The 15,318-nt window shown below is 43.9% G+C and overlaps 1 protein-coding gene across 2 annotated transcripts in view; it reads left to right on the top strand.

The window, feature by feature from the left end:
• The first annotated feature begins 1,931 nt into the window (after nt 1-1,931).
• The window catches only part of LOC147425823 (uncharacterized), a 66,778-nt gene continuing 53,391 nt past the window's right edge, over nt 1,932-15,318 (top strand). Inside the window, exons 1-3 of one of the 2 annotated variants that reach the window (XR_015186115.1) lie at nt 1,932-2,297; nt 9,907-10,249; nt 10,405-10,673. Coding sequence is in view for 1 of the 2 variants with exons in the window: in XM_086497947.1 (XP_086354073.1) it covers nt 2,105-2,297; nt 9,907-10,249; nt 10,405-10,673 (805 nt within the window). In the remaining variant the exon portion in view is untranslated. The remainder of the gene's footprint in view (nt 2,298-9,906; nt 10,250-10,404; nt 10,674-15,318) is intronic. The other variant, XM_086497947.1, reaches the window with a different exon arrangement.

Raw genomic sequence — 15,318 nt, 5'->3', positions numbered from 1 at the left:
GAAAAGCGCATAGAGAAAGAAAAGAAACGACAACAATCCATAGCTGACAAGGAGGCTGCACAACAACGAAGAATTGATGCCCGTCAAGCAAAGCTTTCAAGGAAAGATTGGGAGGCACAACAACAATATTTTGAAGCCAAATTGCGCTCTATCCTTTGGGAGAAGGGCTCATTTGAAGCTCTGTACTTGAGGCCACTACACATCGACCAACCATACCATGCATTGGCACGAAAGCATAGAATGGAGAAGCTAAAATTATCAAGGCAAGTTCAAAAAACTAGTAACTAATTTACCATTGTATAAACATGTTTACTTCCTTACTTTTTGTCCTATCGGCTTTCGCGACCCAAAATGTTTTTGTCTGGCCTACACAACACATTTTTGGACTTTTTGCAATTTGCAATTTTGGATGTATCAACACATTTTGTGACTCCCAAATTACAGCCATGTAATCTTTCCTACATAAGCTTTTCTTGTCTGGATTAATGCAGGTGAGCTGCAAGTTTGCATGTTTAAGTCACATCAAGAATCAACATGCCATGTCTTGTCTGGACATTAATTTTAAGGTTAAATTAAACATTTATTAACTCATTTAAAGGTGATTATATATTTGCTGAAGACAACATCATGATTACTGAGTGAGCAAAAGAATAGTTCTCACCTAGTCCAGAGCTTTTTGAGGATTTGCTATACTTGCAATTGATCTCTCAGAATGTCAGAAAACCACAATTGATATGTCAGAAGACAGTGGCTGCTGTCAATGTCGTCTTCAATGGCTGCTGTCAATGCCGTCTTCAATGGCTGCTATCAATGCCGTCTTCAATGGCTGCTGTCATCCCGCACATCAAACTTTGATGGTAATGACAACACCCCGCACATCAAACTTTGATGGTAATGACATTGAATCTCCCCGCTTTCCATCCGTCTATCCGCCATCTGCAACAACTGCCACATACATCTATGCAGCAGGGGGTAGGCATTATGATAACCCACTATCTTACCCTCTCCCAAAATCGTCTCTGTCCATGACCACTGCCTCTGCTGAGCACATTAGCCCTTCCACCATGGTTGCCAGCTTGGCACCTGGTGGCGGCTCCCAATACCTTGGTGCCCCTATGCCCCCGTGAAACCCCTGCAGCACACCGTGATTTGCAAGATGGGGGACAAGGCGGTCATGATTAACAGTAGTCCGAAATCCCCATTTCAGTTTGGGCTGATGAAGAGCTTGTTTCGCACCTCTTCCTATTCTGCGTCCAGCTGCAGCCTTGATAACGATTTGTACGATGATTTGAGGCCGAAACTGCTTCACTGGAAGAGCATTGCTCAACAATGGACCATGCTGTCTTCCCTGCCGCCTCAGAGGGCGAAGACGCTGCTGCTGAAGACAACGAGGCCGCCGTCTCTGTTGCAATCGCCCCCCCGATTTCTCACTCTCACTCTCCCTCTCCCTATGAGCTTCTCTATCTCACAATGTGCCAGCAACATGCAAGTTGCAACCCTACTGCTGATGGGCATGTGGTGGTGGGTGGCGGAGAGGGGGGGTTTACATAGGATCACATTCGGGGATAGGGCTTCCACGTGTAGACCTGTGGGTGGCTTGCTAAAGAGGCTAGAGTGGATTATTACTCACAACCTATGAGCCACTTTCTTGGCAGTTACCATCCACTCTCTAGGCAGTTACTACCACAAAAAGAATTCAAGAGTGGCACGTGCCAGAGGTAGGTTCCCCTCCCCTCTTAGCCCAAAATTTGTTACACACAATTTACAAAACCCCTTTAAAAACGCACTAACCTTCACTTCCATGTCACCATCTCACCTGCACTTGTTGACCTACTCATAGCGATCCTGGCTAGCACCCTAAACCCAAAAATTTCACAAATTTCAAGCTCCCCACATCCCTCCCAAGTTAAGTGTCCCTATACTGGCCCCTCTACCCTAGTCCTCTTTAATTTCATTCTGCAAAGCACAGGAAGATGGTCTCATTATGCGATCAGCAAAAACGCAGCGCCATCGTCTGGTTCAGGCCCTTCCATTCATTTCATAATAGTGCACGTCGAGCAGGCTGATTCCATATAGGCTCGTCTGGATCATTCTTGGCAACAAGATGGTACTCCTTTCAGAACACGAAGGCATAGAAGGGCAAGTGTTTGTAGTGACAGATGGCCTCTCCTCCGTGGGAGCTGCTCTCTGCTTGGAGCTTGTAGAGCGCGGCGCACAGGAAGTACGTGCTTTGGACTGCCGTGCCTCCTCCCCCTTACTTCCAGCGCTTTTGAAGAAACGTGTAGTTTGTATCAAAGGCAAGCTCCTCCGAAACCCACTTTTTCTTTTTTTCTCTAAATCTTTCCTGCAGATGTAACGAGGTTACAACAACTAGATTAGTTGGTCTAATGTATAGCACGGAAAGAGGGCTACTCAGCAACACAAATGCTCCATTATGAATCGGTATTTCCAGTGATGGGCCAAGAAGAAGCAGAGTTTGGTGAACAAGAGAATACAGCTGTACGGATGAAGTCATGACACAGCAGTCCATTATGGAATAAATGGTGTAAGCACCATTCTTCTTGTCTGACGCCACCCCTGCGAGAAGGGGGATATTCCAAGTGGGCACGAGTTGTCAAAGATGTGGATGTTCTTCCAGTATTATCATGGCGGTTGACATCGTGAAGTGGTATTGTGCCGAGGAGTGGCTATAGCAGCAATAAGTCCAAGGAAGCCATCTTATCACAGACAAATAAGAGAACTCATAATTGTTTTCACCTGACTCACAAGCACGCTTGAACTTGGATTTCTTCTTTTCTTAATGGGCTAGATGAAGAGAGCTTGGAAATGAAACACCAATATTGGGGTTCCAACCAACACTCAAAGGTCTCCTACCTCACTTTTGAGTGTCTCCTACCTCACTATGGATACACATTTCTCTTGGCGTGGAAGACCCGATTACCCTCTCAACCTTAGCCTTGCATCTCTAATCCTCTCTAACTAATTTTCTCATTCTCGTAGATTTTATTTCTTTAGCTAATTTTTTCTCTTAACCTAGCATTGCCGATTTTTTTTTTAATATCAACCGATGCATCAACTTCTTTGGTGCAATGTGCAGTTTTTGTCCGAGTTACGACCAGTTGATATTGTGCTAATTCTTTCTATCTTCTGTAGTGTGTATGCCCTATCAACTACCTCATTGTCTAATTTTTCCTATTTAATGCTTCTTTTAGTGCTAGGCTTCATTATGGCTGAGTCTGCCCTGCATCTCTCGAGTTATGGCAGAAACTCAGTACGCAGATCTTTGTGTTGATGTATGCTCGTGTGTGTGTGTGGTGTGGGAGCATATTTTGGTGCCTAATCTACACCTACTATTTGGCACTGACGATGTTAGTGGGGATGTCGTAGTAGTTAGTCAATACTATGCACGATGGGGCTGATGGTTATATTGTCTTGTGGGTGACTACCACGAGTCTATACCTTGCACTTTTCATTAAGGGAAAATTCGGGCTTATCTTGGATTCATGATTCATCCTGGTATATTCTTTTGTGCAACATTTGGCACAACTCTGTGTCGCTTTTTTGGATGTATTTCACCCCTTTGTGGTGCTTGTTTTGTTGGACAGATTGCTACTTTTGTGAGTTTTTTGTTGTTGTTAAAACCGCATGCTTAGTTCATGTCAAGACAATGTTGTATGCTTCTAGATGATCAATTGTGTAATCTGCTTTCAACAAAGTGGATCTTTAGGACAAAGATTAATGTTCTAAGTCAACTTTTTCCTCTTGTTGCTCCTTCTTTCCATCAATTATTTTCCATCGGTTGGTCGTACTCTAAAGAAATTTTTGGACACCTCCTTTCGAGACGGATTGCTCAGGGCTAAGGATGTAAAAGAGGCAACGGAAAAAGTAAAAGGAGTGGATCCACGTGGCTGCCCTAGCTTGTGTACGCCACATTTGGAGGTGTGCGCTCCTTGCCGCACTGTCGAAGCAAGGGCCTTGCCTAACACTGTGTGCGAGCCATAGACTGCTCCAAGCACACAACTAGCTTAACTAGTAAGCTCAAAAGAGGGCAATGGTGTGTCACTCACCGCTCTATGCTCCTGCCGTGGAGGATTCCTCGCCGCGAAGAAGAAGGAGACGTCGCTACGTCACGCTCAACCGTTTCACCGCCGTCGTGCCGTCGCAATGCTCGATCGCACTCTCTCTCTCTCTCTCTCTCTCTCTCTCTCACATACACACACACACAAGGAGGTGAAGAAGAAGAAGATGGAGATGGAGCAAGAGCACTCTTCTATTGCACAAATGAGAGAATGAGTGAATTTTAGGTTTAGTTGGCTTTTATATGAGCTCACCCCATTCACACTTGGGCGCCCATGCTTAGCCAACTAATCCCTCGAATGTCCCAGTTATAGTGCGCCTCTCATCGGCGATCACTCTTATCCTTTTCCTATTGGTCCGACAAGCCCGGTACTTGATTCTACCAAATATATAATACACGTCCGTCGTAGGTGATGGGGTGTCCGTGAGCCGTGAGGGTTAACATGCCCCCCTTCCTGATGTAGATTTCGTCTTCGGAAGCTATTGAGTTGAAGCTCGTTCATCGAGGTGGAAGAGCATTTGAGATGAATGTCCTTAGCCTTCTTCAGTCACTGCAAAATCAAACAACATTGGCACAGTAATTGCATTCTCATAAGTGATTAAAAAGCATATGCAGTTTTAGGTAGACAAATTGATTGGTAAAAGAATTTCAAACAATTTGTCAGCAATGAACATTAAATTGCAATGTAATCAAATGCATAAATAGATGTAAAGGTAAAAAATTAAACAAGTCTGGGGTCGCTAATTTGACGGTCGAAAGGCACTAGAGATCGAATATTAATACCATGGTTAAGCTTCTTAATTTTCTGTGGTCAATTAAGTTGTTTAATGGCGAGAGCCAAGTATTCATGTTCGAGGGCTGACTAGAGACTATATCTAGAAGACCTTGTAGTTAAGCTACCATAAAAGGAATTTCTCATGAAATCATTGCCTGACTACCATTTTTAAAGGTGACCGACTGCCCACTTAATAAGTGGGCTAAGTGGGTAGCTATCCGATAAATAAGGCAACAGATCAGCCAGCGTTTTCTCTCTCTCTTTTTTTCTGGCGAAACAACGTCTACAAAAAAAAAAAGAAAAAAAGAAAAAAAAGAAAAAACGGCCGCGATCTCTACGCGAGCAGCTATTCGTGCCCGTGGCCGGGAGCTATAAAAGCATCTCATGCCCTCACTCAGAGGGAAGGATCAGTCTTTACAAGAAGGAGATGCTGCTGCAGAGTTCACCCATGGCTATTCCAAGTGTAACCGATGTCGCCAAGACCCGGTGCGTGAGTTCCCTCGCGAAGAAGTGCCTACGGAGCGTGTTTCCATCGCGACAAGCTGCTGTTTTTCTCTGTTTTCAGCCCATAAATGTCGTAGACGGGGCTGATTTACGAGAAGGAACCCGAGAACACACCTCTTTTGTGTGTAGGATTGGAAGAGAGGAATTTTCTATGTAGAGATCTCTTTCGGGGAATTGCTTTTCGAGAATCGAGTTGCGTTTCGAGCGTCGAGACTTTGAAGGTAACGATTTTCATGTTATGATCTTTGAGTATTTGTTTGCAGGTGTACTTCCTCTTAGTGAGGGAGTAGGAGCAGAGAAAGGTATGAGCCTCTGCAGGAGAAAAGCGCTATGAGAAACTAGAGCCAGAACAGCCAAGGGGTTTCGTACTCGAGTTTGGGAAGTAGATCCACGGATCGGAGAGAGGTAGTCTCTCAAGTTGTGATCCGGAAGTTGGGATTCCCAAGTAAGGACTTCGTGTCCGGGAAAGCAGAGTTGTTCTGCGGGAAGATGACTGTGGAAAGAGAGTTGGAAAAGAGTTGCAGGGATGCCATGGCCTGAGTCTGGAAGTGAGATCCAGAGGCGAGAACCTTGATTCTCGAGGAATTGGAATAAGGAACGGAAGTTCCTTGGAATAGGGTTTTGCCCTAGGAATCGAAAGCTGAGGCTTCCGGCAACCATCAAGTCTTATTCTAGAACGAACGTGGTAATACGTTCGGTTCAAGTGCTTGTATAGACTTCTCCTCTGTAAGAAAGATACTATTACGGGGGGGGGGGGGGGGCCAGCCCATCTTCTGGTCCCCAGTACTGTGTCGATCTTTTCACTCTCTATCTCTCTCTCTCTATTTATTTCTCTCTATATCCTCTGGCTTCAGTAATAAGTGATAAATCCTATTTATCCGAATGTATTTTATATTGTTATGCGCTCCTGTTTGTGACAGAAACTTTGTCTATGCTCTCAATTGAAAGTGAGCTGATTTGACAAAGCTACCTCTCAAAAAAAACACATGAGATGGACGACATTGTATTGCCATTTCATTTTTAGATCGTATACTTGTAGGGAAAGATGAATGTGGTGGCAGATGCGTTGTCTTGCAAGCCACAAATATCCTTTTTCACTTCAATGCATCATTTGGATTTTGTTGCGATGTGGGAGAAGTATGCTACAGACGCGGATTTTGTCGAGATCTTCGATAGTGTATAGAGTGGGGAGACGGTGTGTGGCTGTTCTCTCAAGGAAGGGTTTTTGATGCGAAAGACCGTGCTGTGTGTGACAGGTGGTTTGTAGTAAAAGGTGTTGACGGAGTGTCACAATCCTCCTTTTGTTGGGCACAAGGGCATGGAGGAAACACATAAGGGTGTTTGAGAGATATTTCTATTGGCCACAACTCAAGAAGGATGAAACTCACCCTTGACACACCACATACTTATTATTGCCAATGAACAGTGTGCAGAAATGCTAAATACTAATCTCCGGTTAGAGCTTGAGAGATATGGATAACTTGAGAGACAAATTAGAGAGATAGAGAGAGAAGATTGAGAGTGACACACTGCTGACCTAGAACGGTTGGGCCTCTTCACAAGAATATGTTTATCCTTCAGAATTACAATTGTATGGACCGCCTATGTGCCACCCCAAAGGCGGTCACCCATCTGGTGTCTTCTCTTGCACGTCGAATGCGGAAGAGTGATGTCCTTTGATGAAGAAATCAGCAATGGCTTCCTCATGCGTTCTCCTTTATGCAATCACTTCGGCAGCACCTCCTCCAATGTCTTCTTCCTCACATAAAGCTTGAATGGAAGAGAGAGGTCACATGTAGCGCTTAAGAGAGAGAAAGAGGGGTAACATGTAGAATTAAAGGGAGAGAGAGAGGTAGCATGTAGAGGGCAATGGTGATGGTAGTGTAGAGGCTTCTTGGGCTTAGATTTAGAGAGTAATGTCAGCAGTGAGGTAATCTCCAAAATGAGGGAAAAGGGGCTGTTTCTATAGATGAACTTGGCTCTTGAATAAGAAGGTTATGTGGTAGCAGTATCACTTGCCACTTGTCTAAAAAGATAAATTATCTTTGATGAGTGTCCTTACATGTCTCAATGGCACAAGTGTCTTGCCTTTTTTAAAGAAAAAGTGAATTGTTTTTTGTCTTTGACAAGTGTCCTTAGACATGTAACAAGTGTATTGACACTTCTCTTCTTTTGGATAATCCTTTTATATTCTTCTAGCCCTTGACTAGAAACTTAAACAGCATTCTAGAATCGGCGAAAAACGGATAATAAAAAAATCAAAATGGGAATCAAATGAAATCTCTTTCCCAATAGAATACCTCATGCTCAAGCATTCTCAAAACAACGGTCAATGCAAATCATCATACATGTTTTACTATGTGTGTGCCTAAGGTAGTTGCCATCCGTTCCATACACTTGTATCCATTTCTCCCTTCCAATAAGGTAAAGGATATAGTCCTTTATGCTTTTCAAGCATGTCAATGGCCATTCACACTTCCCCACTTCGGGATAGAAGCTTGTCTAATCAATCATGGTTTCGTAAACATAAGAAGACATGTCGAATTGTGTAATTCTTTGATTGGAAAGACAACATATGTAATCTTTCTGTGATTGATAGGCTCATATGCAAAATCTGATGATAAAGGATGTGGATGGGTTTATCTGTACTTGTTTAATATGTTAGAAAGTGAAGTATGACAATCACAAAGTCACAAGACTCCTACAACATTTATTACTTCCAAATCGACCATGGGAGAGTATGGCAATGGACTTCATCTTTGATGTTCCCACAACTCTGAGTGGGCATGATAGTATTTCGACTGTTGTGGATAGATTCAACAAACAAGCTCATTTTGCATTAGTGAAGAACACAACGAAGTCCGAACATTTGGCAAAGCTCTTTGTCTCGGACATCTTTTGGCGGCATGGGATGCTAAGTCTGTCGTGTCAGATAGAGACCCTCAATTTACCATTTTGTTTTGGAGAGAAGTGTGTGAGAATGTGGGTACTATGCTCAAATTCTCTTCTTCATTTCATCCTCAAGACTTATGGATAGTGAGAGATTACCAACTTAGTGGTTTTAGACTTGTTCACAAGTGCTATATCTTTAAAAATAAGTTTCAGTGGGAGAAGTATTTACCATTGGTGGAGTTTGCATATAACAACACTGTTGACACTTCGGTGTGGAAGGCACCATTTGGAATTGTTGAGGGTGATTGGGTGCTTCTTAGATTTGAGAAGGGGCGCCTTAGAAAGAAGAAGGGTAAGGAGAGGCTTTTTCCAAAGCTAAGGATGAGATATTGTGGGCCTCTCTAGATTTCTGAAAAGATCAATGATGTGTCCCTTCGACCGAAGTTGCCAGATACTTGGAAGATTTGCAATGCATTTCAGGTAACTCTCTTGAGAGGGTAAGTTCTCTTCGACTTGCTTTTATTGTCTCACTTTGCAAAGCACAACTCCATAGCCGCACTTCGCACAACGGTTTTTGATACAGATGACGTTCTCAGAAAAATGATGACCCTACTATAGTCTGAAACTCAGGAAACATGAACAAAAACCTATAAAAACAAGCCGCCATTACCCTCAGCAAAAATGATGAAAAATCTCAAAAAACAAGTTTCCATTACAAGTACCATACCGAAAGATCGACTGGATCCAGGCATTGACATCAGGTATTTCATTTCAGTGCATGTTACAAGAATATGAAAGCCTTGAATTGCTAGTTGTATTTTCGCTCAGTTGGGTGCTTTCAATTGGTGCCTGAAGCAAGCATCTTTCAACTTGAACACACCATAAGTGCTATCGCACAATCTTGTCGATGCCCACTTGTAGCAGAAACCTTCGAAGGACACATCTAGATTGCGTTCAATTGTTATGTGTGCTGATTGTGAAATCTTCTCACTGATTGGGATACAGGGGGTAAAATGTGGTAAGGTTGATGCGAGGAATTTCAAGGTGTCTAAGATAATGAGGGAATCTTAGTAAGTTTGCACTCTTGTCAACTTGTTGTCATTGTGCCTTAATGGACCTTGAGTTGATACACATGCAACTAACCCTAATAATCTGGAAGTTTAGTGTCTCTTGTAATAGATTTTGGAACTTTGGCATCTCGTGCAATAAATGAATTGCATATTAGGAGTTTAGTTTTTGTATTCAGCCAGTTAAATAAATTGATTTATAAGAGTTTGAGTTTGATGGCAAAGTGGATCCACATAGCATGCCACAAACCAAAGGCTCTGCACATATTCCTTTTGTGTCAATGTTGGTGCTGTGCTTGTTTTTTGAGTTCTCCCTATTCTCTGTCATGTTGTGGTTTCACGACTTAATGAGAAGTCTAGATCTTGCGAATGTGTACATGCATATTCTAAGAGCCATATGTTTTAACATGCTACCTGGTGACACTGTATTTAAGCTAATAGCAGCTTGCTACATGTACATCATATGATTGTAGATATATAGTGTTTATGTACCTTTGTGACTGCATTGACGCGATTCTCCTTTTAGCATGCATCTTAGTGTTGCAGTGTGGTTCAAGAGTTTGAGATTCTGTTTTGTTTGTATGGTGCAGGCGACATTAAGCAGAAGAATGAAACGGATAAGGCCCTTCGTGGGGCAGATTGTGTTTTCCATCTTGCTTCTTATGGCATCTCTGGGAAGGAAATGCTCCAGGCACGCCGGATTGACGAAGTCAACCTTATTGGGACTTGCAATGTTTTGGATAGTTGTGTCAAATGTGGAGTCAAGAGGCTCGTTTTTACAAGTAGCTACAATGTTGTGTTTGGAGGACAACAAATTGTGAATGGGGATGAGAATATGGGTTATTTTCCAGCAGAAACGCATCTCGATTCATATGGCCGTTGCAAAGCTTTGGCTGAACAGCTAGTCTTGAAGAGTAACGGCCGACTCTTAAAGTAATTATTTTTCATGCTTGAGGCCATTCTAATGTTGTAAGGGAAGGTTCCCTGTAATATAAGTAGATTAGTTATTCAGGGTTGCGAGGATAGGCATGCTGGAGGATCTCACTGCCTTCTGACTAGACACTTTCTTGTAATATAATTTGTTGCAGGTCGAAAGATGGTTACAAACTGCATACTTGTGCAATTCGTCCGGCTGCTGTTTATGGACCCCATGAGGAGTATCATGTGCCCAGATTTTTGAACTTGGCTCAGAAAGGAATTTTTATGTATTATATTGGTGGTGCTGAGGTCAAGACAGACTGGTTGTATGTAGATAATCTTGTCCAAGCACTATTACTCGCAAGCATGGGTTTGATTGATGATATACCAGGCAGACAACGTGCACCTGCTTGTGGACAGGCATATTTTATTTCTGATGGTAAGATGAAATTCCCCTTGCATAAGCTGTTGTGAGTGATGTTTTGTCAGCAATGTGATGTTGCATTTTCTGATGATGAGCTTTGACGCTGCAAGTTGTTTGTGCATGTTGCCTTGATGCAGTAACAGTCTGCATAATAGTGTTTTGTTTGAAAGTTTTGACTGCTGTAAAACATGTAGGTCTCATGTTGATTGGACTAGGAAGCATATTGTGTGCAATGATGTGCGCTAGAAACTCAATGATTTTCATTTTTCAAACCCCCCCCCCCCCCCCCCCCCCCCCCCCCCCCCTCTCTCTCTCTCTCTCTCTCGTACACATGCTTGATGGAGGGGATTATGGAGTCGGAGAAGTTTCCTCATGGGCAATGCCCGGACATGCAGCCACCATGGAGAGACCTATGGTTTTGAGGACCCAGAAATACTACATAATACAGAGGAGGAGGACCTCATCTGAGTCTCGGGAGACACAACCCACCCCACTGCCTATGGACGCCATTTACTCAAACTGGGCACCGTCTCCTTGTAGGGACGGCACTTTGGTCTATATCTGGAGGTTTGACATGCATGCCACATGGAGTTGCAAACGGGGGGGGGGGGGGGGGGGGGGGGTGTTTTACAATGCAGAGAGGTTGTATGAGGTAGCTAGGTAGCCTCTTATCCTAGAGCCACTCGAGCCACAACCTACCATCTCCACTTTCTTCACCACAAGTACGGAAACATGAGCCATACTCCAACTACATCACAGTAGACTTGCTGATTATACACGAATACAGAGTGAGCACCTCATTTACACAGCCAACAGCATAGCCCCGTCGATTGCACACCTTCAACAAGCGGAGGGATTCCCGGAGAAGTGGACTAGACACCATTGTGCCTATCCACAAGTCCGGTGACACCTTGGACCCATGAACTACAGGACCATCATGGTTTGCCACACCATGGACGAACTCTATGGAGCAGTACTTGAGGCAGAGCTCAGCTCATATGCAGAGAGGGAGACACTCAGAGCCCTCAGCTAGGCAGGTGTCAGATGAGCCTTCTCTACTATAGATCACAACTTCGTTCTGTGTTGCCTCATTGATGGGGCAAAAGTGCGGAAGAAGAGACTACATTGTTGCTTTGTGGACGTCCGCAAAGCATTTGATAGAGCTCCACATGAGAGGCTCTTTGAGCACCTTCAAAGCTTGGGTATACCTTCATAGATGACCTGGGCTATGTATGCTTTATCTAATTAAGTGAGAGAGAGGGTACGATGCCCTAGAGATTTATTAAACTCTATTACCAAGCACCATTGGTCTGAAGCAAGGATGCCCACTCTCCCCGACCCTCTTCGACACTACATTGATGAAATCTTAGATTTCATACTACGAGTTGGTGGCAAGGGTGCAGATCTTGGAGGTACCCCAATACATTTCATGCTTTACGATGACGACGTTGCTTCGATTTCTGAGTCACAAGAGGGCTTACTACGACACCTTGAGGGTCTTGACGATTTTTGTACACCAAGAGGGCTGACAGTGAACCTTGGGAAAACCAAGTCATGATCTTTTATACTTCCAAGGCAGTCCGGAGTGTGGTGGTCTTTTTGGCTGTAGGTGGACATGTAGAGCTGGTGGAGTCTTATGTATACTTGGGAGTCTCCTTTGCCAACCCACTCAAGCGCTTCATAATAGCACATGCGGCTATGGGCAGCAAGCTCAATAGAGGATATGGGCTTTGGCCATGCTAGAGAGGAGATGTCACCAGGCACACACTTTCAAGAGCCCCGCACCAAGGGGTGGCTCTTCGACACTTTGGTCACCTGACACCCCAGCTTTGATGTATGCTGCAGCAGTATGGGCCCTTGAAATATCAGCCACCTCATGGACACAGATTGAGAGACCACGCATATGTATGATATCACACTTGTTCCGCAACAAGTCCTCAATACCACACTACATTATTAGAGAGGAGTTAGCTACGTCACCCATGCTAGTTGAGGCTATTTTCCAGACAGTTTGCCTCATTTAGAGGATGAAAGAGATGCCATCAGGTAGACGCATACATAGTGCCTCTCAGCTCCCGGACGTGAAACAAGTCTAATGGAGCTGGCATGCGAGGATAATGTCGCCTATGGAAGAGGTTTGTTGAAGATATGAGCAGGGTTATCCGAAGTCGGGATGTACTCTAGTCGGATAGAGCCATCCTTTGTCTTCTCATGAACAAAATGGTACTGCATCTCTATATGCTTGGTCCGAGCATGGAACACCGGGTTCCTCGCAATAGCTATACAACTCTGGTTGTCAGAGTACGTGATGGTCGTCTGTTGGCACTCTTCTCCATTGTGTTGGAGAACTTAGGCATGTGATAAGGCTAGGTCAAGGTAGAACAGAAGATCTGCAAATCTGCCCACTACAAGTCGAAATCAGCCCCAAAAGAGTGCGTCTCTTTTCGTCACGACAAATCAGCACCAAAAATTGGCACAAATCACTGATCCGATTCAAGAGCACGCCGTGGCTCTGATACCATGTCAAAGGTGCACCAGAAAAGGGTGAATCGGGTGATGAACTTGTCTGCAATTTCGAGCAAACCTCCTCTTCGTACCGGGCAGCCAATAGATCTCGTATCTATTGCGATGGATCTCCTTGTCGTCAAGCTCCTAGCATGTATTGCCCATCGAACAGGCACGGGAACTCACGGCACGCAATGCCAACCCGAGAGGTGTGCACACGGCAAGGATGAGGGAGCGCTAGCTATAGGAAGAGGGATCGCTGGGGGGAAAAAGCTAGCGAAAGAGATCGATGGAGGCGAGAGAAAACGCTAGAGAGAGAATGTGGCGCACACACAAAACACTAGCAAAGTGCAAAACACTAGAGAGAGAGTGTGCGTGCCCAAACGCTGGATCTCTGCACTTAAAGCAAGAGGCCAAGTGCCTATAAATAAAGGCCTTCGGGTAGTCATTCTAAGTCTTGTGCAGTTGCAAAGTCTGGACAAGTGCTCGAGGTGGTTATATCAATTGAGATCGATAAATACACTAGCAAAGTGCAAAACACTAGAGAGAGTGTGTGCCCAAACGCTGGATCTCTGCACTTTGTAAAAGCAAGAGGCCAAGTGCCTATAAATAGAGGCCTTCGGGTAGTCATTCTAAGTCTTGTGCAGTTGCAAAGTCTGGACAAGTGTTCCAGGTGGTTATATCAATTGAGATCGATAAATAAAGAAATATCTTAACGGTTTTAGTCTCGTCTCAAGTGTGATATTCTCTTTTCAGCTCAAGTGTTCAAGTACTAGGGTTTGTTTCAATTGTTATCTTCCGACGGCACGTAGTGCCCTCTCACTTATAGTGGTATTAAAGTGCCAGCCGTTTGTTCCAATTGTTATCTTCCGACAGAACGTGGTGCCCTTTCACTTATAGTGGTATCAAAGTGTCAGCCGTTTGCTTTCCAACAAGCAAACTGATCCTACATCAGCATACAACTCGAAGCTATGGAGTTGGAAGAAAGAAACGACAACACAAAGAGGAGAAGAAGAAGATGCTCGTTTTTGGTCCGAAAAGCCCAAAAAGCATGTTTTTTGACGCTTTTTTTTGTTTCAAAGACCTTTCAATATCTCTTTAGCCGTGCAAAAGGCAAAGTTGATCCTCTTGACAAGCCCCACGCATCGACACAAACAGCTTTTTTATTGCAACAACTTCAAAAAATTAGAGTTTCCGCATAAATTTAGGGTTTTACAGAAATTTTCAGCATGTGTTTAATAGATGTTTTTGGATGCTCTTGTTATTTGTTTGCAGATAACAAGTAGCGGGATCGAGGAAAATTTACAAGCATTAGGAAGCATGGTAGATGGATATCCACTCCCATAGATACAAAGAGGATTGTTCATTTGATCATTGATTGAAAACCTGTTTGAGAATATTGTTTGGGTACTGCTTGAACTTGTCAGATCTTGTTTGGGTATTATTGTCTTAACTTGTTTGGAATTGAACTTGTTTGGATCTAGTTGGAATATTGTTTGACTCGTTTGAAAATCTACTATACGAAGAGACCTGAGACTGAGTACCGTAAAGATGCGACTTCAAAATCTTCTATGTGGACACACAAAAGTCTGAGTACCGTAATGGGAATTCTTCTATGCTAACAAACCTAAGTCTGAGTATCCTACCGATGTGGAAGAGCTTGTTAGAGTTCAGATTCTTGAATGGTTGTAGCTCCAGTATCTCCCAAGAGCAGATTAGGGTGTGAGGGCTGTTTTGAGGTTGTGCCCGACCGTACTTGAGGTAGACATACCTGTTCACGGTGGTGCACTTCACAGTTGCTCACCCGGTAGGTTGGCATGAGGCGGGGGCCCTGTTCCTAGGGTTTCCCGAGGTCATAGTCTCGAGTCTTCTGCATTTTTGCTACTAAATATGTGTGCCAGGTCACTTTTAGTGAGTTCATGTATTTAGCATTTTAGGCCATTTATCTGGAATCGTGGGGTTTTGTAGCAGGTAGGGCAAATCTGGCATTTGCCTATATATGCACAAAACTCAACTGTTTTTAAAACTAATCCTAAGCTCTTCCAAAGTCGATGCTTTCAGTAAATGGCGCCAAAAGCTCTCCATTGCCCAGATGCCATGCCAGCACGGCCGTATGGATGCCATGTCAGCACATGGACTTCTCGCTGCAGATCAC

The sequence above is a fragment of the Adiantum capillus-veneris genome, chromosome 24, assembly GCF_014529385.1.
Source record: "Adiantum capillus-veneris isolate H3 chromosome 24, ASM1452938v2, whole genome shotgun sequence".
Taxonomy (NCBI): Eukaryota; Viridiplantae; Streptophyta; class Polypodiopsida; order Polypodiales; family Pteridaceae; genus Adiantum; species Adiantum capillus-veneris.
Note: the sequence above shows the minus strand (reverse complement) of the source record. Positions and strands in the feature narration are given on the sequence as shown.